Source organism: Antedon bifida, chromosome 11, assembly GCF_963402885.1.
Source record: "Antedon bifida chromosome 11, ecAntBifi1.1, whole genome shotgun sequence".
Classification (NCBI taxonomy): Eukaryota; Metazoa; Echinodermata; class Crinoidea; order Comatulida; family Antedonidae; genus Antedon; species Antedon bifida.
Window position 1 is genome coordinate 17,518,184 of NC_136236.1, and position 22,223 is coordinate 17,540,406.

The 22,223-nt window shown below is 32.6% G+C and overlaps 1 protein-coding gene across 2 annotated transcripts in view; it reads left to right on the forward strand.

Annotated features, from left to right (window-relative positions):
- The first annotated feature begins 1,351 nt into the window (after nt 1-1,351).
- Nucleotides 1,352-22,223, forward strand: part of LOC144855404 (uncharacterized) — a 39,885-nt gene continuing 19,013 nt past the window's right edge. For both annotated transcript variants that reach the window (XM_078713252.1, XM_078713253.1), the window contains exons 1-10: nt 1,352-1,522; nt 2,000-2,226; nt 12,496-12,652; nt 13,550-13,616; nt 15,345-15,441; nt 17,111-17,278; nt 17,986-18,126; nt 19,490-19,796; nt 20,591-20,722; nt 21,408-21,548. In XM_078713252.1, coding sequence (XP_078569378.1) covers nt 2,038-2,226; nt 12,496-12,652; nt 13,550-13,616; nt 15,345-15,441; nt 17,111-17,278; nt 17,986-18,126; nt 19,490-19,796; nt 20,591-20,722; nt 21,408-21,548 — 1,399 coding nt within the window. In that variant the 5' untranslated portion in view covers nt 1,352-1,522; nt 2,000-2,037. The remainder of the gene's footprint in view (nt 1,523-1,999; nt 2,227-12,495; nt 12,653-13,549; nt 13,617-15,344; nt 15,442-17,110; nt 17,279-17,985; nt 18,127-19,489; nt 19,797-20,590; nt 20,723-21,407; nt 21,549-22,223) is intronic.

Consider the following 22,223-nt stretch of genomic DNA (forward strand, 5'->3'; position numbering starts at 1 on the left):
AACCTTCAAATAAGCGCCATTCTGATGTTCTGATGTCACAATATTTTAATCGAAATACTAGCCCCGATTTGAGAAAGGACCCAATCGAGATTTGAACCCGGTCTTCTACTTGATATGCAGACACCGTAACATTACACTGAAATCAGATTAAATTTTTCCACATTATAGATTATGTATTATTTAATTTCAATTCTTTTTTTTTCAGGATTAAGAACAACGAATTAGAAGTCTATAAGTATTTATTTCGAGCGCAATTACGTCTCTTTGCATACATCGTGTTTAAAGCTCTGTCTACACTATAAAACTATATGTGACAAAACAATTTTATGTGCCTATATATAGGCCGCAACTCAGGGACGTAACGAAAATAATTTGACCAATCACGACGCTATAAAATATTGATACTCTGCTGTACGTCGTGATTTGAGCTTGGTTCCCAATTGGACGCAACACAAGGACGTAGACGCAACGCAAGAGAGTTGACCAATCACACGCGACTGTTCGAATAATCCATCGCGTGTGATTGGTCAAATCAATTTGCGTTGCGTTACGTCCTTGCGTTGCGTCCAAGAATAAAGTGCGTTGCGCTTACGTCCTTGCGTTGTTGTGCACAAGAGGTAACATAGCTATAATTCAATTGATTCATCATTCCACTTGTTTCTTTATTATTAGAGTTGGAAACAACAGTTTCTCCTACAACAGTTACCGACATCGGATTAACCAATCAACAAGCATCAACATTTGCGCTTGCTGCATTAGCCGGTAGAGCAAAAGAAGACGCAATTTTACAGAGGCATTGGCTAAAAAGTAAAATGCAGTGTGCGTTTGTTTGTCAACAAACATCTGAATGTCAGTCCTTCAATTTTGGCAGTGACGTAACCACTCGTGGACGATGTCATCTGTTTGATGACGTATTTAGACCAGAAGAACTTATCTCAGATAGTAAATTCCTTTATTATATAAAATCAGCATAATTGTTATTATATAATTGTTGTTAAGTTATAACATGGATTAAAGATTCTTTAATCCATGGTTATAATAATAATAATATTTATTTGATTACCAATACAAATAAAAACTAATATGAAATGAAGTGTTTTGTTAGAGCAGCCTTCAATTTAAATTTTTGGTGAACTTTTATTTTTTTCCATAGAAAACAAAACAATGCAGAAATATAATCATATTATATGATCCATTAAGACTTTTTTTGTAAAGATAGCAATATCATTATTTCATTCAACAATTACCAGTCTGTAAGAATATGTGATGATAAGGAAAAATGTAACATCGCCCTCTATTGATGTGATTACAAGTTTAGCGAACTATTTTTTTCTTTAGTCTTCAAAATGGCGACCACAACATAAGAAAAATTCGTAGAAAGGGAGTTGCACTAACTTGTCAGGAAGTATAATTTTGGTTTGAAATGTCATTTTGAATAAAGTGTCATGTTAAGATTTAATTCGAGAGGTCATTAATTGATTGCAAGAAGACTGAACTTTTCGTCAAAAGATGTATGAATAAGGTATTTCCGGTTTTCTCTACTGACTGAACTTGATTTTCCCCTCCACCACCTACCGCGAGCCGAGTGAGGTGTCAACTTTAAGTTGACCTACCTCTAGCCTAGGCCTATTTCAGTAATAGGGGCCTAGCCTAGATCTATATAAATAAAGAATGTAGTAGGCGTAGAATATTACAGTAGCCTATGCGTAGGCCTATGCCTCCTTCTGAACGTATCAATCATACTAGGATTCAAAATGTAAACCTATTTTATTATGCACAAGTGACAAGTAGATTTGATGTGTTCTCTTTTTGATTAATGATTATTCAGTACTCTTACACATAGCCACATATTAGCCTATTCGGACGAAGTAAAGTTCTATGATACATACAAGGTTTTAATCATGTCCGCCAGCACTGTTTCTATTCTAGAATTTGTTGATTTACTAGGGCCTAGTTTTAAAAGTGTTTTTTGTTCATAATCTATTTTTTTCCTTAACAGTATTTGTCCTAGACACAAACAGAATTAAAATCTTCAAAATGAGCGCTATTGCCGTCCTTACGTGTCGGCAAAACTCACATCCGTTTGAAGAACGTCGCATGCCACTTAATGAACCAATGAAAATAGGACGTTCGGTTGCTAAAGTACGTCCCACACAGGAGAATGGAATCTTCGACTGCAAGGTGCTATCCAGGAACCATGCATTGATTTACTATGAAGGTGGTATTGTAAGTATCACTTTATTTTAATATCAAGGCTTTAATTACAATGACCCTTTACTTACAGCGATGTACATTAAAGAGTTTTAATGGCCAGTCCCATACAGTAATGCTCGATTCCCATAGTAATTTCAATGAATCACAAGCAGAAATTCAGAGGGTTCATTGTATACGTTACGTTATGTCCTTGCATCATGTCCTAGTGGCAACCAAACTATATGTTAGTGTTACATACACTTTAAAAACTTATGTTGTGTCAAAATGTTTTCCTCACATTTTAAGCATAATCAAAGCGTTTTTTAAAATGTCCTTCTCTATGATGTTGATAATGCAAACTCTTAAGCTGTGTCTACACTATCAAACATTATGTGGCAAAAAAAATGTGATGTGCCTATATATGGACATGATGATGTCATACCACTACCTTATTTGGGCATATCACTACCATATTTGGGCACATCACACTTTTTCTGTCAAACTAATTTGATAGTGTAGACATGAGCTTAACATATAGTTTGGTTGGCACTACTAACTTTGAGCTTTAATCTTACTTGTACTTACTCGTACAGTTACTTATTCTGAATTCATCAATAGTGTTTATTAGATATTGATATATAAGTTTGCGTGATAATTACATGAATTATTTTTTATTATACATCCAATCAGTAGATTTAATCGACAAATACAAATCATGCAAATTAACTTATTATTAATATAATTAATACTTTCTCTTTAATTCAAACTTATCTTGTTACTGATTCATGAAGACTTCAACATTGTAGGCAAATTTGTATAACTTATAGTATTATCAAACATGAAGCCAACTTATTGAAAATTTATTTATTATTTTATTAAATTCAACTACAGTAGGATCCCTCATTTGAAGAGCACACTCTTATTAAGGGGACACTTTCCTGTGAAACAAACAAGTAGAAATTATGTTTTTTTTTCAACACTACCAAAAACTCCTTTGCTGGAGACACTCCTATTAACAAGACACTTTTTGGGTCCCAAATGCACCCCCCTGATAGGGGTTCCACTGTATTTGCATCATTGATTATCAAATCATCCAGTATTAAATAATGTTTGCATTTTACTAAACTCATAGCTCACCAAACTGTCAGTATTGGCTAATTAAATGCTTTTTTCTGCGTGTATTATTGCTAGGCCCAGAGTAATCTTATCTCTTTAAGCCAAGTCCACTCATGCTAATTAGCTACCGTGGAGTGATGAATCACAACACTATCGGCTCTTTATAGCATCTGAGGGGACCTTCTCAAAATCTACTCATAGGAAATTTGACAATCAGTCTTTTTATTGTCTAATTAATTCTTAATCTGTACAGTAATTGCAGAGATTTTTTTGGTCAAGTAAACAACAGACCGACTATTTTTTTTTAAATACGCATCCAACAGCGATTAACTCGCTAATTACAGGATGGATAAACTATTTAATAATTTATCATGGTTATATAAAACTAAAGTCTTATTTGAGGCTTAAGGAGTAGAGTTGAAAGAGTTGTGAGTTACAACCTTGGCATTAGGTCGGGATTGAACCACGGACCCTGGGATTGGAAGGCAAGCACGTTAACCACCAAGCTACAGCTCCACTAATTGCAAATAAACAATTCACTATAGTTATTTATAAGATACTGTACATGTTGCAGCAGCCAGAGAAACATACCTCTGCAGTCAATTATCTAAGTTGCTGTATTAGTTTAAACTCTTAGTAAACTAAACTTCTCAGTCAACTACTGTAGAACATCTATATAGGGGACAACTTTGTGACCCAAATACACTAATATCCTCTTAACATTCCCATACAGGATCATTGTCTCAGTGATTTTATCACACATGCTATTCATTTTATGGACAGTCACTTTGTTTATGTCACATGCAGGCTGCAAATTTCTTACTGGCTCTCTATAAGCTAAAGTTAATATTTACAATTTTCTATAGTGTAGTGTGATTTTGCCTATTATACTTGACCTATTTATGTTACAATATTGAAAATTAATTATCAAACTTATTTCAAATACCATATGCTCTTTAACTAATGCTGATAAAATCATCTTATTTCACTTTCTGTTTACAGTGTTAACTGTTATCAACAATTTTTTGTCCGATAAATATCCATGAAAATTAGCACTAGGACAGCCAGGTACTAAAATTGAAATGAATATCTTGAACACTGTGAATCGCTGTCTCTCTGACTATTCTGAACACTGCGACAGTTGCAGTGTGAATGGCCTTCTCTCTGACTATTCTGAACACTGCGACAGTTGTAGTGTGAATGGCCTTCTCTGTAACTATTCTGAACACTGCGGCAGTTGCAGTGTGAATGGCCTTCTCTGTGACTATTCTGAACACTGCGCCAGTTGTAGTGTGAATGGCCTTCTCTTTGACTATTCTGAACACTGCGGCAGTTGCAGTGTGAATGACCTTTTCTTTGACTATTCTGAACACTGCGGCAGTTGCAGTGTGAATGGCCTTCTCTGTGACTATTCTGAACACTGCGACAGTTGAAGTGTGAATGGCCTTCTCTGTGACTATTCTGAACACTGCAGTAGTTGCAGTGTGAATGGCCTTCTCTGTGACTATTCTGAACACTGGTAGTTGTAGTGTGAATGGCCTTCTCTGTGACTATTCTGAACACTGGTAGTTGTAGTGTGAATGGCCTTCTCTGTGACTATTTACATTCTTAACACTTGCACTTTTGCATTCACGGTTCACTGAACACAAGGCTAATTTATAATGCCAAGTGCATAAAGGCAATGTCTTGTAATCCAGGAATTAAATATCATATTAACATACAGAATGTTGTATTTGTAGCCTTAACTTGTAATACGGTAGAAAGTTTTAAGTTACTTCTATTAAGGGGACACCTTTTGACCCAACAGAGAGTCCCCTAATAGTGTGTCCACTGAATAGTGTTAAGAAATAACATATCTCCCTTGTTTGTTTTGCAGGAAATTGTCCCCTTAATAAAGGGTGTCCCCTCATTTATTTTATGGGAAAGAGGCTTTCCAAAGGAGGGATTTTTCTGTTTTAAAAATTCTGACAATAATTTTAACAATATTTCGACATATTAATTCTATTTGGTAAGGAATCCATTACATATTTTATTATGATTATTACAGTAGGTAATAGGTTCTGCTTGAATAACTTAATTCACAAGGAAATTCTTATTTAAGGAAACTGAAATGTAAATGTGTGAGTTAGCATTATTCATTCGCTTTTTGGGTTTTGCTGCTCTTATTTATAATTTTGTTATCACAAACTCTGTACATAGAAAAGAAAAGAAAAGAGAAATAAATGTTCTGAAACGAAATGAATGTAACATAAAAATTGATAAAAACAATTTATGTTTCACTACAGAAATTAAAAAATGTGTTGTTACCATCCGATAGAATTCTCTACTGTATTTGTATAGAGTTTTGCACTTAAAAAAAATATTTTAGTACCATTTATTAAATGTCTATTATTTGTTGTAGTTTTTACCCTTTTAATATCGTAGTATAATGATCACTCCAATTCAGTCTCTATTGACTGCGATTTTGATTTGTTTATAATAAAGAATGACAGACTGATATTGTTTTTGTTTCAAGTAAAAATTCAGTAGAAAAATGCATTTCTTTTAAAAATAGTACTCAAATGTATTTTATACTTAAAATCGAAAAACAGTACGCAATCAAAGAGTAGATATTGAAAATTAAATGGGTGTTGTAACTTAAATTCTATCTACACTATCAAACTTTATGTGACAAAAAATATGATGTCATGCCTATATATGGACATGATGATGTCATATCACTACCATATTTGGGCATATCACTACCATATTTTGGCACATAGAACATAGCCTAATTGATGGCATTAATAATTGACTTCCACTCCAGCATAGGTAGTAGTAATTGGTTATCCGCACTTGGCGGATAACCCCTTGTTATTGTCAGGATCTTCTTTTTTTTTTCTATCTTGTTCTTATTTCTTTTCCAGAATTTTATTGCACATGTATCTCTAATTTTTATTATTATTATATTATTGTATAACTTTGTCAGAAGATTGACCTTAAACTGTAGATGTGCAGAAAACTGTGTAATATGATGTTAGAGTCGCGCAGATTTTATGACATTTTATGGTTGCTCATAAATTCTGAGCACAAAATTATTCGAAATTGTATTTCATAATATGGAGCAACTTTTGACATGATAAAAATGGCGTGTTATGCAAAAAATTATGCAAAAAATTGTGTACATTTCTGGTCATTTTGAGCATTTCAAAATTTGATCCTTTTTTTTGCGTTTTGCCCACGCGTTTGTGCGCACAGCTCGTACAAAGCATAGAAAAATGGTTTTTGCAATTGATTTTTGTTTTTCATACCACCTGTAGTAGATTTTATTCATTTTGATTAAAAAATAGGTCTCGTAATTTCATCTTTGCTACACTGTATATAACATATACAGAGTATTCTGTAAATACTATTATGCTTTATGACACAAAATAGGTACAATTCAACACTGTAAACATATTTAATTCATGTCATAGGATGGCATAATAATTGTCGGCGTTCATATAATGTATGTGGTGCATGTTGCGTTTGTGCGGATAACCCGAACTCGTCAAAGTGACGAGTTCAAATCTAGTTGTAATTGATATTTCCTTTAGTAAGTCACAGATGTTTGAAAATAATGATAATAAGTGGGTAGATACTGTAGAATAACCATGCGTTAGTTCAATGTGAATAAGTTAAAGATTAAAATACCTATTAGTATTTAAAATTGATACAGAATCTACCATGTTTTATGTTTGAATATACAGGTTAGTCCTAGTGGGCCTAAACTAAGGGGTGTGATTATACTTGAACATGGAACTATACTTGGTCTTTTTTACTGAATGACACTTTCAGTGATAAAGCATTGATTTCCAAAAGTAGTTCAAATTATATTTAATTATAATTTAATATTTGCATCAGATTATTGTTACAATGTTAGAGAAAGAGAAATATGTAATTTTTGTAGCATATAAACGACATAAATTCAATATAAAGTAGCATTTTATGTTAATAATATATTATAATTGTCTTGTTAAAAAGCGAGTTTATTGTGCACAGTGATATTAAGGTCATAGGTCAGTAGCTAAGGGTGAAAGTTCATTATGTACCTGGATGCTTAGACGCTTCGCCTTTCCATAATTAAACAGTGAGTCATCCGATATAATGTCACTGTGCATCGTATTAAATAACAATATCTTTGATATCATTACACATTCATCTATAGCTTTGTCCGAGATATTCCATTTGAAACGACCGAAGCCTTTTATCGTTAAGAACATGATTCTGAATCCAAGATGCGCTATCTTATGAAAATTAATCCGAAAAAATTTATTCTAATACACTTAGATGAATAAATTACCATGATTTCTTATGGTCAGATACCGTGTGTAATATGTTTTACACATGTGTAACTTGTGAGTTCGAAGTATCAGTAAATTCTCTGTCTACAATATCAAACTTTATGTAACAAAAAAATGTGATGTGCCCATATATGGACATGATGATGACTACTATATTTGGGCATATCACTACAATATTTGGGCACATCACAATTTTTTGTCAAACTACAGTAGTTTGATAGTATAAACAGAGCTTTAGAATAATACAGTAATATTAAAGTGTCAGAGGTGTACACAACCGACTTTACTAGTACGAGAAGGTTTGAGTAACAAATAAGAAGGGGAGGGTGGGGGTGTGTATAGAAGCAGGAAGATTAAGTGGAGTGGAAGAAACAATGTAAACCCCATCTCAGAGAACTTGGAAGGTGTTTCCCCCCTCCCCCTTCTATTCAAGTAATCGGATCAAATATGTACAGAAACAATATAATATGTTTGGTCTTGAATACAGTACGGCCCCTATTGTCTGGCTTTTAAATGTAGGTCATCTTAATTTTGAAGTCTATTTCATGCCTAGCTTACATGGACTAACCAACATAGACCTATTTCTTTCCACCTACTGTACAACTCAAATGTACATTCCTTTTGAACATCCCTAATCAGAAAATGGTAAATTCCGTGAACCCCATCCTATTGTATAATGAGTTCCTCTCGTTTCATTATAATTTTAAAACATTGATTAACCAACATAGACCTATTTATTTCCACCTACAGTACACATTCCTTTTGAACACCCCTATCAGACAATGGTAAATTCCATGAACCCCCATTCTAATTTATAATAGTTTCTCCCCGTTTCATTAAAATTTTAAAACTAGTACGGATAAAATTACCTATGCTTAGGTGAATGCAAGACATTTGTGATATAAAAATAAAGAGTATGCCACATGAGATGGCAAGAATCACTCAGCTATTAACTGTCATGGTCTATTAAACATTCTGAAATGACTAGTACATTTCAATATACTCAAATGATTGTATTATTTGTATACTTTTGCTACAAAGCAGATTAAATCACATCAAGGTATTAAGGAAACACAAATTGAAATAAAAAGCTCTTTTTATGCTCTTTTCTCTATCAGTCTATTTTTCAGTTTATTAACTTGGTCTATTTCATGCCTAGCTTATCTGGATAAACCGATATTGGCCAATGTTTGTCCGAGAAGAGCGCTACAATGTTTATTTTGTCTATTTCATTCTTTGCTTACCTGGATAAATCAATATTGGCCATTTTTCCTCTGAGAAGAGCACTACCACATTTTTTGTCTATTTTGCGCCTAGCTTACCTGGATAAACTGACATTGGCCGTTTTTTTTTTTTCCTATTTCGTGCCTAGCTTACCTAGATAAACCGACATTGGCCAATTATTCCCTGAGATGGGAGCGCTGCAATGTTTTTTCTTAGACGAGCACTTGAATTGTTTGTTGTAACTCTGATATGTTTCAGATCAGCTTAACTCTGTTCTATGCATGCTTACTGTAACTCTAGTGCGTGTGGACACAGAAATAATAAATCTACTACATATACAGTAGAACCTCTAATAAGGAGACACCTTTGCAAACTAAGAAAGTGCCCCCTTAATATGGGTGTTCCCTATATAGGGGTTGCTACAGTAGTAGTGGTGAAACTGGAAAGGTGTCCCTGAATAGAGGTGCCCCACCATCCTGTATAGTAAGTCACTCACCTTACTATCATACAAAAGTAACAATGTAGATAATAGCTATATAAGCTATAAAACTATACAGTCCGAAATAATGGGTTTGCACTATAAAATACAATAGCTATAGGCTATATTGCGTTTACTTTTCAAAGTAAACTAGAGCTTATTGAATAACCAAACTCTCCAACATACCTCAATGACCTAGTTTCTACAAATAACTGTGTCGCTGTTAATATTTATGTAATTTATTTATACTATACAGCTATTATTAGTGTATTGTAGGTATACCATTGCTAGTATTGAATTAATGATATTTGCATTATACCCAATATCAATTTGACTATCATATATTCTAATGTCAGGCCTGCTTGTAATATGAATTGTATTTATAATGTTTCCGTGTATTCCAAACTTTATTCTTGCTGCGTATATGTTTATATATGCGTCATGTTTACCTGCGTCGTGCGAGTAACCTTAGGTGCGTTCATGCACGCACCTTACGCTTATTGTTGCTTAAAGTTTACTGTATTATTATCACCTATCAACTAGCCTATAATACTGTACATTATGCTTGTTGTAAAGGCATATGATTGGTAAAAATTGAAGGTTTAAAATGGGAGTCATTTTAGGCTAGATGAAAGGCTAAACAAATCAGCTAGGCATAGTTGCTGTAGGCCTACTGTATCTTTGGCCTATCAATGTTTGATTTGTGTAGTTATCCCTGTGTTAAGACAGATAAAAAAAATACCTTTTAAAATGTTAAGAGCTTCATTTTAAATAGGTAAATAATACATTAAGGAAACGCAGTGAGTTGGCTTATTAGTGTTAATCTATAAAATGCACACTTCAACTCCCTACTTGCTCTCTGACATATATACCAATGCAAATTGCTATAGCAACACATTGCTATTAAAGGCATTTCAAATGGTTTAAGTGTATTAAGAACATTCTATATGCGAATATCCAATATTGTAAAACATCATAATAGTGGCATCTCAATACATTGATTTACATATTCAATATTTTGCACTTATATAATAATATTTTGTAACATAAACATTTTATTACTGTAGTTGAAAATATAATATTTGTAGATGTGGTGGTACATTGGTTCTTGTTTAGTAATCTTTCGAGGGTGTATTAGGTTGGGAATGGGGATTTTTTTTGTTTGGTGGGGCAGAGGCTTTTTTGGATGGGCGTTTATTATAAAAGGTGCGAAAAAGATGAAGGCTAAATGTGGGTTAGCATCGACCCAAAAAGGCACACATTACCTGTACAGCGTAGTACACCTTTTATTTTGGACACCTCTATTTAGGGGACACCTATCTTCAGCGGACGGACACCTATTCAGGGAACATTTTCCTGTGAAACGAATGAGAAAAAAATATGTTTTAACACAAAGACCAACCCTTTTTCAAGGAGATGCTTTGTTGAGTTCCTAAGGTTCCCCTTGATAGAGGTTCTATTTTACTTTATATTTTCAAAATTTAAATTATGTTTCAATTGTTTTATTTGCCATTTAAGGCCAATTAAAATATCAGAAACGCAAAGTAAAAGATGATCCCTGCATAATATTTGCGATAAACTGCTACTATTTTAATGATCCCTTAAGTTATTTCATTGAATTTATAGTAAACAAAGGTGTATTTCCAGCTAAGCTATGATTGTAAAATGGATATTTGTCTTGTAAATGATCTTGAAACAAGAGAAGAATAAAATTGTCAATTTCCTTAAATGATATTAAAATATGATGGTATAGTATTTATTTTCATGGCCTGAAATTTTAAAATTTTGTTTTATATTTCATGCCTAGCTTACCTGGATAAAATGACAAAAAAAAAGTTTTATCACCCCTCTAAGACAATGGTATCCTCCATGTGCAACCTCCCAAATTAAAAAAAAAAAAATTTTTTCAAAGATATTTAACATTTATTCTTATCTTATCTTCAGCTATAAATGTCTGGATTTTTATTAATTATTATTATTATTATTTATTTTATTGTTTTTAGTTGTATTATTTTATTATAATAAATGGTCTGTAGAAAATTACAATCTTATTTACTGCAGTAAACAAAAACATTTACTGCATTAAACAACAGACATTTACTGCAGTAAATATAAATTAAAGTTTGGATGACCATAATTACTACGTTACAAAACAGACTTATGTGTCAAGAAAATTATATTTTCTAATCTAATTACTGCAGTAAACAAGGAAATACTGTATTATCATCATGTTGATACAAAGTGCGTTGAACCATGAAATATTCTGTCAAAATATTACACTAGTACTTCTGTGTTTCCATCGCCATAATTGACATAATTGAGATCTTTGAGTGTTTTTAAGTCCTGCATGAACGAAGTTTTGTTGAAGAAATTCATCTGTGCATAAAATATTAAACAAGCATGTTAGTCATTGCAATTTACAGTATAGATTGCTAATAGAAAATAAAATGGTCACATATTTGATAGTTATGTAACAAGCAGTGCTTGTCTCGTAATCTCACACTCTATGTCTCTCCTTTATCTGTAAAACCATGGAGCAAAATCTGTTTCACTACTCTTGGTAAAACTCAATAAAATGAAAATCATAATATGATTTATAAAACTTTCAATTTAAAAAATTAATTAGCAGAAAGATTAGTTTAAAAATAACATTTCAATTTATTATTTTTTCTAATAACTGTGAATACTGGAATTAAATTCATTTTTACTATCAATATTTGTAGATTTAAGATGTTAAATAATGTATAGTTTTACACCATGGAGTAAACTGGTTACAATAAACATTGAGGTGTAAAACATAAACAAAAGTTATACTGTAAATCAATTACAAACATAATTCAATATAATCAGGTATAATGTCTATTTTGTGCCTAGCTTACCTGGATAAACCGACATAGGCCTTTTTCCACCAGGAGGAGAACATTTAACTAAAAACACCCCTTTAAACAGTGGTATCATCCACATTGTAATAAAATGCTACTTTACATAACTAATGATGATCAAACAAATAATTGTATATTAGCAGAATTTTATTAAACATTTATTTATAAATAGAATCAATTAAACTTATTAAAATGAAAGGTCTCAACATGATTTTAAGGCACTATTTTTTCGTCGTATTTAAATTTTGTTTTTATTTTATTTATTTTGTCTTTTTTTCAGTTTTATATGCAAGACACCAAGAGTAGTAATGGAACATTTGTCAACAACCAACGCCTCAGTAAGGGGTCAGAGGAGAGTTTGCCTAAAGAGATCAATTCAGGGGATATCATACAGTTCGGAGTTGATGTGATGGAAAATAAGGGCGCAAGAGGAGTCAGTACGTAAACTTGAGATTATTGTTGAATGTTCCCCCCCCCCCTTTTTTTAAATTTAAAAATCCTTGGGTCACGTGTACAGTAAAATAGCATTAATATCTGTTCATTGCAAATTGCAGTTTATACTGTGTACTTCTTTTTTCACATTTTATATTTTGTACAGCGAGTACAGTAGATTTGTAAGACACATACAACAAAGGCCATAAGCCTATTGTGGATGATTGATTAACCATGTAAGGTGCCCTATGCTGTCATAGTGCATGGCTGCATGTAATATTAGAACATTTCAATTATAATAAGATTACGCTATTATTTTAAGTTTTAAGAACCAATTAATTAAGGTATTTATTTTCAGTTTTGTTTTTGATATTTAAACCAAAATTGCGTTAATTGTTGCATAAAATTTCTGATTAACATAAAGTGTAATTGTATTGTAATGATGTCTTTATTTAGGATGCTCTATTTAGTTTTTACTTAATTTAAATAATAATAGTAATATTAATTATAAAAGCATATATAATGCGCCATATATCCAATCAATGATTGTCCACAGGCACAGTACATACATGTAATTAACCATTATAAGAATTAAAGGAACTTTAAGCTCTGTCTACACTATCATACTTCATAGGACAAAAAAATGTGCCCATATATGGACATGATGATGTCATATTACTGCCATATTTAGGCACATCAAACTGTTTTTGTCAAACTAGTTTGATAGTGTAGGCAGAGCTTTTGAAAGCAAGTTAAAATACCATACAGGTCTGTGACAATTAAAACTAGTGAATAAGGGAGATGTAAAAATGTATATACTTTGGGCACAATTTTGTTGTGAACTGTGCATTAGTGTGGTTAATTGTTCATTATTTCATTGAAATGTTTGATTATTTCAACAGTTACTCATGGCTGTATAATAGCTACACTGACTTTGTATCTCCCAGACGGCAGAGAAGCTATACGAAGGTAAGAGGGGCTCTCATCTCACTCATTAAGGTGCTTTCGCTTTGCGCAGACAACCAAAACCTAGGTCAGGTCAATCATTATGTTGTCAGTCACTGCCTGGACGTAGAAAACATCAAAACAGTGTCAAGGTGGCGTGAAAGGACACATCCCAATATTCGTGCATGCGCAGAATAAATGTACAGTATTATCGTGACATAGTTTGGTTGTCGGTTGTTGCAAATCAAAAGCTTTCTATTAAAATGATAATAGAAACGTTCCCAAAAAGTCTTTAAAATCTGAATGTGTTACTTAAGGTGTTTGCTGATGAATAGAAAATACAGTAGAACCTCTATTAAGGGGACAGTTTTTTTACCCATTTTAGGTATCCCTTTATTAAGGTGTCTCCTGAATGGCGTTTGATAGTATATTGTCAGTTTCACACAAAAGTGTCCCCTTAATAGAAGTGTCCCCTGAATAGAGGTGTCCCCTGAATAGAGGTGTCCCCTTAATAGAGGTGTCTCCTGAATAGAGGTGTCCCCTTAATAGAGGTGTCTTGTTAATAGAGGTGTCTCCTTAATAGAGGTTTCCCCTGAATAGAGATGTCTCAAAGGAGGGGTTCTACTGTATAGGTAAACTAGTGTGTGTGTGTGTATTACTATTTTTTCAATTATCTATGTTTAATAATAATTATATGCAGTGATATAGGAAATCGTACGATGAAAATGTGATAAAAATAATGTTAACATATAATTGGTTGCAAATGACTTAAAAACGACGAACGTACACATTAAACAAACAACGTTCTGTACAATACTCGCATGAACGTTTTTGTTTACACAGCGGTAATTAGTGCATGCCATACAATAATAAAATAATGACAATAATTTATATACTAATACTATTCAACTCATGATTTCTAATGTTTGAATAGTGGCCAAAATATATTACTCATTTTAATTATATTTTGGTAGCAATTGCCTTTCATACTAATTAATAAGCATTAATATTAATAAAAAAGGATATTCTTTCTATTGTTAGGCATTCAAAATATATATTTTTAGACTTTGCCATAAGCCAATTAATTATGAAATTAATGTCATTAAAGACTGCATAATTTTAATATTTAGCAAGCATTACAATTCCAATATATTAGATAATGTTACAGTAATGAATTTAATCAATGAATATTTTAAAGGTAATATTTTTGTAACAGAACGACTGGAAAGCCAATGTATATGAAGGCGTGAGCTATCGGACTGAAAATATTGAGATATGCCAGTTAAATCCTATACTTACTGTTGCAACGAGATTTAATAAAAATCATAGGTTTAAATATTTCAGTAAACATTCTACTGCAGTCACTGCAGTAGAATGTTTACTACAATATAACATATGAGTTTAATTTATTTAAATGTAGAAATTGATATGGCAGTCACTGCAATAAACAATTTGTATGATTACCCAGAAAGAGCTTGCTAAATAATTGTATAAATTGGTATAAGAACAAACAAAAGTTTACCTTCTTCCTTCATTGAAACTCTGTTTTTCCACCTTGTGACCTGTGCCTTGTAAAGTTTAATATATAAAATAAATACAATGTAGTAACTGCAATAACTGCAGTAAAATAATTTGTACATGGTTCTTGGTGACAAATTTAAATCTTTAAAACTTACTGCAGTAACAGGTTATAGTTGTGACATGAGAGATAATTTTTCAGTAAATTGTTTTCTCTTTTATTTTTCTGTCTAGTGCAAACGTGATACCAGTGAATCCATACAGTGAACTGACGCTTGCCAATAGTAATATAAAATCTCAGGACCTCTTTCAAATCGCAGAGTATCTCAAGGTAATTTCATCAAAATCACATTTGAACTGGTACAGTACACAATGCAGTATAACCCCCATTAAGGGGCCACCTTTAGGATCAAACAAATTTTCACAGGAGACATCTTCAGGATCAAACAAATTTTCACAGGAGACATCTTCAGGACCAAACAAATTGTCCTAGGGGACATCTTCGGGACCAAACAAATTTTCACAGAGAACAACTTCAAGACCAAACAAATTGTCCTAGGGGACACCTTCGGGACCAAACAAATTGTCCTAGGGGACACCTTCGGGACCAAACAAATTGTCCTAGGGGACACCTTCGGGACCAAACAAATTGTCACAGAGAACAACTTCAAGACCAAACAAATTGTCCTAGGGGACACCTTCGGGACCAAACAAATTGTCACAGAGAACAACTTCAAAACCAAACAAATTGTCCTAGGGGACACCTTCAGGACCAAACAAATTGTCACAGAGAACAACTTCAAGACCAAACAAATTGTCCTAGGGGACACCTTCGGGACCAAACAAATTGTCCTAGGGGACACCTTCGGGACCAAACAAATTGTCACAGAGAACAACTTCAAGACCAAACAAATTGTCCTAGGGGACACCTTCGGGACCAAACAAATTGTCACAGAGAACAACTTCAAGACCAAACAAATTGTCCTAGTTGACACCTTCGGGACCAAACAAATTGTCCTAGGGGACACCTTCGGGACCAAACAAATTGCAGTACATAATGCAGTATAATCCCCATTAAGGGCCACCTTTGGGATCAAACAAATTGTCCAAACAAACTGATATTTTCCACTCTTAAATTTATTATTTGTCACACTCAAAATCATTCCTGCTCCTTTAAGTTTAATATCGTATAAGTTATAACTTGTATTTTTACTCGTTCCACAAGAAAGTGTTCCTAAATAGGAGTATCCCCAAAGTTCTACTGTATAAAGTTGTCCAGAGAATGTGATTTTTAAAATAGGAAGAAGTATGGATTCTTAAAAAGTCTCTGCTTTAACATTATACATACATAATATACATATATTTCTTCTCCTAATTATAAATGTATATAATTGGTTTGCTATATACTGTATTATGCGAAAACTGAAAGTAAATTTAAAATAGCAATAGCACTGTTGTTTATTATTACAGGCATGTATTAGTAGTATGAATTATTGGTATTTTGAACTAATACATTTTCTTAATTACTTTCACAATTTCTCATTTTCATGTTCAGTAGCAAAATTTTGATTTGGAAAACCTTTTGGGCACAAATTTCTTTGAGAAATGTGCAATATAGTATGAACAATTGTATTATTGTTTGAAAATTACCTGTAGTTTTCTCAAATTGTTGTACCCTGCGTCCAAAATTTAGGCCTTGGCCTAGCCTAGTAGGTGTGTTCTGAAACAAATAGTAAATGTATTATATTTGTGCAATGGTAAAAATAATTTCATTCAGTGAAAAAAAAATTTTTTTTTAAATATGAAAAAAATAATGATTTCATTCGGTGAAAGATGAAATGTTCTATTTTTTCACCTCATGAATATATATGTTTCATTGCACTCATAAACATTCATTGTTTGTATAATATTATACAACTTCCCACTTTGAACATGGAAAATGATAAAGATTATATATTTTAATTATGCTAATGGCATTTTGATAATTTTGCCTGTTGTAGGAAGCCTTGCACCGGGAACAGATGCTGGAGCAGAAGCTAGCGATGTTGCAGAGAGTTGTACGAAACACTCAAGATTCATCGGAAACCAGTTGGCAGGCTCTTATCGACGAAGAACGATTATTATCACGCTTAGAATTACTTGAAAATCAGCTGTTTGCGTACTCTAAGGTATTAAGGATTTAAGTTAAAGACTCATTTGAAAAATGCAATCAATTTTGATGGTATTGGTCAGTTTTTAACTTAACTTCAGAAATATTTAGATTATTGGCAATAAATTATTTTAATTCTTGCAGGTAACATAAACAGAAAAAAAAATAAACAAAATCTTAACCATGTTTAAAAAAAAATTGCATTGGGTGGGTTTATATCTGTCATGAAATATTCATTTGCTTGTTTAGCAAAGATGGAATTGTGTTGGGCTCAGCTGTAAAAGTGTTTTTTACATTAACCCTCAACTTGTTGAGACCCACCCTTAAGGCCAATTTACACAGCCTAAATAGTGTGTACATTTTAGTGGCTGACCAGTGTTTAACGTCCTGTTTTAAAATCATTATTAGATTCTAACAAAAACAATCGATAGAGATAAAGAGTTTCAATGTTTCTGTTTATGAAAGACAGTGACGGAAGCTCTGTCTACACTATCAAACTAGTTTGACAAAAAAAGTGTGATGTGCCAAAATATGGTAGTGATATGTTCAAATATGGTAGTGATATGCTCAAATATGGTAGTGATATAACATCATCATGTCCATATATGGGCGCATCACATTTTTTTGTCACATAAAGTTTAATAGTGTAGACAGAGCTTAACACATGTTCAACAATCCATAACATTGTTGTTATTCTATTGTTATTTCTTTTGACAATTGTTGCAGGCGAATACCGAGGATAAGTTGAGGAAGGAAGTCGTCGCACTACAGCAGGATAAATTTAATTACGAAAGCACTGCCAAGGATACCCTCAAGAGGGCGCTAGAAGAAAAACTTGAGGCTGTACAGAAACTAGCTAATGCAGATGTATGTATTTGATTGCTTTTGGGTTATTTCAGTTAGATTGATTAATTGATTTATTGATTTGTTTGTAAAAAATTCAATTATGCGATTTTTTGATCTGTAAAAAATCAGTCACGGTTGAGTGAGTAGTTGATTGATTTTGGGTTATTTCCTTACTGATTGATTAATTGATTTGTGTTAAAAATCAATCATGCGATTTATTGATCTGTAAAAAAACAACCATGGTTGAGTGAGTAGTTGATTGATTTTGGGTTATTTCCCTTACTGATTGATTAATTGATTTATTGGTCTGTTTTTTAAAATCAATCATGCGATTTATTGATCTTTAAAAAATCAATCATGGTTGAGTGAGTAGTTGATTGATTGGTTTGTCTGTAATATATCTGGGAATTGATTTGTTGACGATTGATTGAGTTTAAATGATTGATTATAATTCGTTGCTTGACAGATCAATCAATCAATCAATCGATTGGTTGAATCTTTTTTATATACTGTACTGTCTGTATTTACATCATAGTATATTATTTGCATAAAACAGGAAGTTGTAGCAAATATTAACTTGATTTTATTCTTTCTACTTGACATTATAAAACAAAGAAATGAATCTGCCAAACAATAACCAATCAAAATAATACAGATTGGTTTATACTATACAGTATAGTAGAACCCCTTGTTTGGGACACTCCTATTAAGGGGACACCTCTATTAAGGGGACACTTTTGTATGAAACAATGTACGTTTTAATACTACTGTACTTCCAACCCATATTCAGGAGACAAGGTGTCCCCTTAATAGGAGTTTCTACTGTTTTTATTATTTCAATTCTCCACACTAATATCAAGTCATTGCCCCTAACAGACTTACTATAGGATAACATACCTTTGCGTTGAAAGTTTCTGAGGTAAATTATAATATATCAAAAATATATTAACTGAGGAGCTCAATGTAGTATTCACATCTGTCCATAGTTTTAATAACCAGAAACTCCACATTTATTACTTATTAATTCTCCTATTATTGGCAAATTTTTTATGCTGTTGGTTGCAGTTAAAAAAAGAAATATAATATGTAAATAATATAGAATTATAAATAATATAAGAAATAAACAAATATTGTGTTCAGAATGTATCCAAAACCGACTACACAAAATACAACTCAAAAAAACCTAGAAGAAGACCGTATAGTTCATGGAAATGTTTTTTTCTAATTTTTTAATGGTGGCCTTTGCTTAAAGTCTATTTCTAGACTTATTGTGACCACAATCCACATTTATAAATTGTTAAAGATTTATTAAGAAAATATATGTATTATTTGTTGAAAACTAATAAACAACGAACAAACATGTCTTTTCTTTTTGAATCAACAGAAATTATTAAGTAATTCTGAAGATGAATTATCGAATGCAAAAGAGAATTACGAAAAGTTGAAAGAGGAATTAGACGGCGTGTACGATAAACATGCAAACGTGCTAAAAACGTTACAAGAACTTAATGAAAAGAATCAGGAGACAGACAACCTACATCAAGAGGATTTACAAAAAGTGAACAGCGAAAAAATTGAACTAGAGAAAAGGATAAGAGAACTTATAAAGGAAGGAAACATGTTAGAGGTTAAGATTGAGGAGTTAGAGGCAGAGAATGACTTCACTCGTGAACAACTTGCAGCATTACAATGTAAGTTTAAATACCAATACCAGGAAAAAGACGGAATTATCTGGAAAAGTTACAAAAGTCCAAATTTCCCTGAAATTTGAGGGGTTTTCCGATTTCCCCCGATTTTTAGTGCAGATACTGAATACTGAATACTGAAATGCTTTATTTGTCCATCATCATCATAAAATAACAACAGAAATTCTTCTTGAAGATTGACAATTATTAGTAAAATAATAAATAGATATACAATAAAATATATTATGTACACACACATAATTGCACAAAAAAAGTTATGAAACACGTGTAAAAATGACAAGGTATTAAAATTGAAAAGGATTCAGGAGATTAAAATAGTTTAAAACAGCTTTAAAAGGATTAAAAACATCCCGCCTCACCGAAATTTTGGTTATTTACCCCCAAAAATCTGGACTATTTAGGCCTAGGCTAGGATAGGCTAATTTGCCTCTTGAGACCCACAATCAGTTATGCCTCCTAGCCCACAATGTTATCAGAGTCCTTTTTTGACCAATACTTGTCCAATCTTTGCATTAAAACCGTTAAGAAAAGAAGGTATTTACCATCTAATCTTGTAATTCATACCATTGGTTTGATAAAAAGAATTGTTCACCCATTGTCCAATCTTGCTTCAGACACTTGCAAAAGTGAAGAGAAATATATCCTGCTCAATATTTCATTTACATATTTTATATGAGCCCGCCATTATCACTTTCGGTAAATACTAATTTGTTTACATCAGGTCTAGAATTTATAAGAACATATTATCTCTTACGGGTATTTTAATTCTATTTTTGTAGTGCGAGCAGTTGAAACATCAACGGTTGACAACAAATCTGAAATAGCAGGTGTAGTAGAAGTCAAAACAAATGGTAACACAATGGTTATAGCAACAGTTAATGGCAACCCAGAGATTGTCAACGATACAACAGGTACATTTTAATTGGATTTATTTTACCATGATTTTATAAAATACAATATAAAAATTAGTATATTTCATTTTGGTGGGACCTCTGCATTATAATTCTTGTTTATTTCTTTAAAAAATTCATTGCCCTCTATGTGTTGTCCATACTTTATAAAGTCTCCCAATATTTAATTTATCTACATAAGCTTAGTTCGCACTAGGATACAGCGCAATGACACAAGCGCAACGCAAGCGAGTTGACCAATCAAGCGACAGTTAGAATAATCCATCGCTTGTGAATGGTCATTTTCATTGTAGCTACGTTCTTGCATCTTTATACGAAACAAGCTTTTAAATTTATTTATCATTTATTTATTTAAAAAAAATACATAAACAGTAGTTGTAGTTTTTATATATACCGGCATCCTTTCAACTCACGGAATCTGATTGGCTAATCGCCGGTCTATAGTTATTGCCATGTCCTTGAACTATAGAGCGGCTAAATTGCGCATATCTGTTACCTCTATCTTCTTCTTTAATACAATCGGATCCACACACACAACGCGACGATTGCGTAGCTAGCCCTAGCCTAACCTACGATGATTAACTCTTGGAGTTTCTAATTTATAACTCTAGGGCGATTCAAGAGTAGCATAGAGCCACTGACCATGTTTATTCCTTAATTAAAATACTTTTGTATTGTCCAACAGAAATAGATCAGATCTTAGATGACTTTGACCTTCATTTAGACAATGAGGAGAAGAGCATGAACGATGACGATACAGAGACCCCTAAAGATTCACCTGAGGATATGGAGGATGAAGATCTCATCACCATTGTTGACGACCGATGTAAGTAATGATACTATAACATCAAACAGTCCTATATGACATTTTATCAAGAGAAATTGTTGTAAGGTTGGGCATTGTACTCTAACCAGGTTGTATACTAATCATATGCTTTCGTATGGAACTTGAGGGCAGTGTTGTAGCAGGTGGATTCCACTAATCTTTTCCCAGTTTATAGATATCGCCTTATAAAAATTTAAAAGCATAACTCTAAACAGGCCCATGGTATTTATTTATTTATTTTATATGGTTTAATATTTGGAAGACTATTCTATGCCTAGCTTACCTGAATAAACTTATATAGGCCTTTTTCTCTGTGTTCCTCACTCTAAAAGTAGCAAAAACTTACCCCTCCAAGACAGTGGTATCTTCCAATAACAATAGTCTATAGTTTAAGTATGCCTTTCTGTGAGAAAATGTTTTAACATCTAAAAAGAAAATGGTATGTTAAATGGTGTTCGGGAGGGATGCTACTTTTTGGGTTCTCATCTCACTCTAAATTGTTTAATCAGGTAGTTTTATGACTTCTTCTAGTTTTTGTAAATTTATAATTAGTACTTTAGTTATTCTAACTTTAATATGGGTTTTGGCTAATTTTTTCAAGTTGTAATATATAAAGCAAAGAAAGTAAGGTTAAAAGGTAAGCATCTGAACCACCAAGTTGGCCTTGATTAAGCA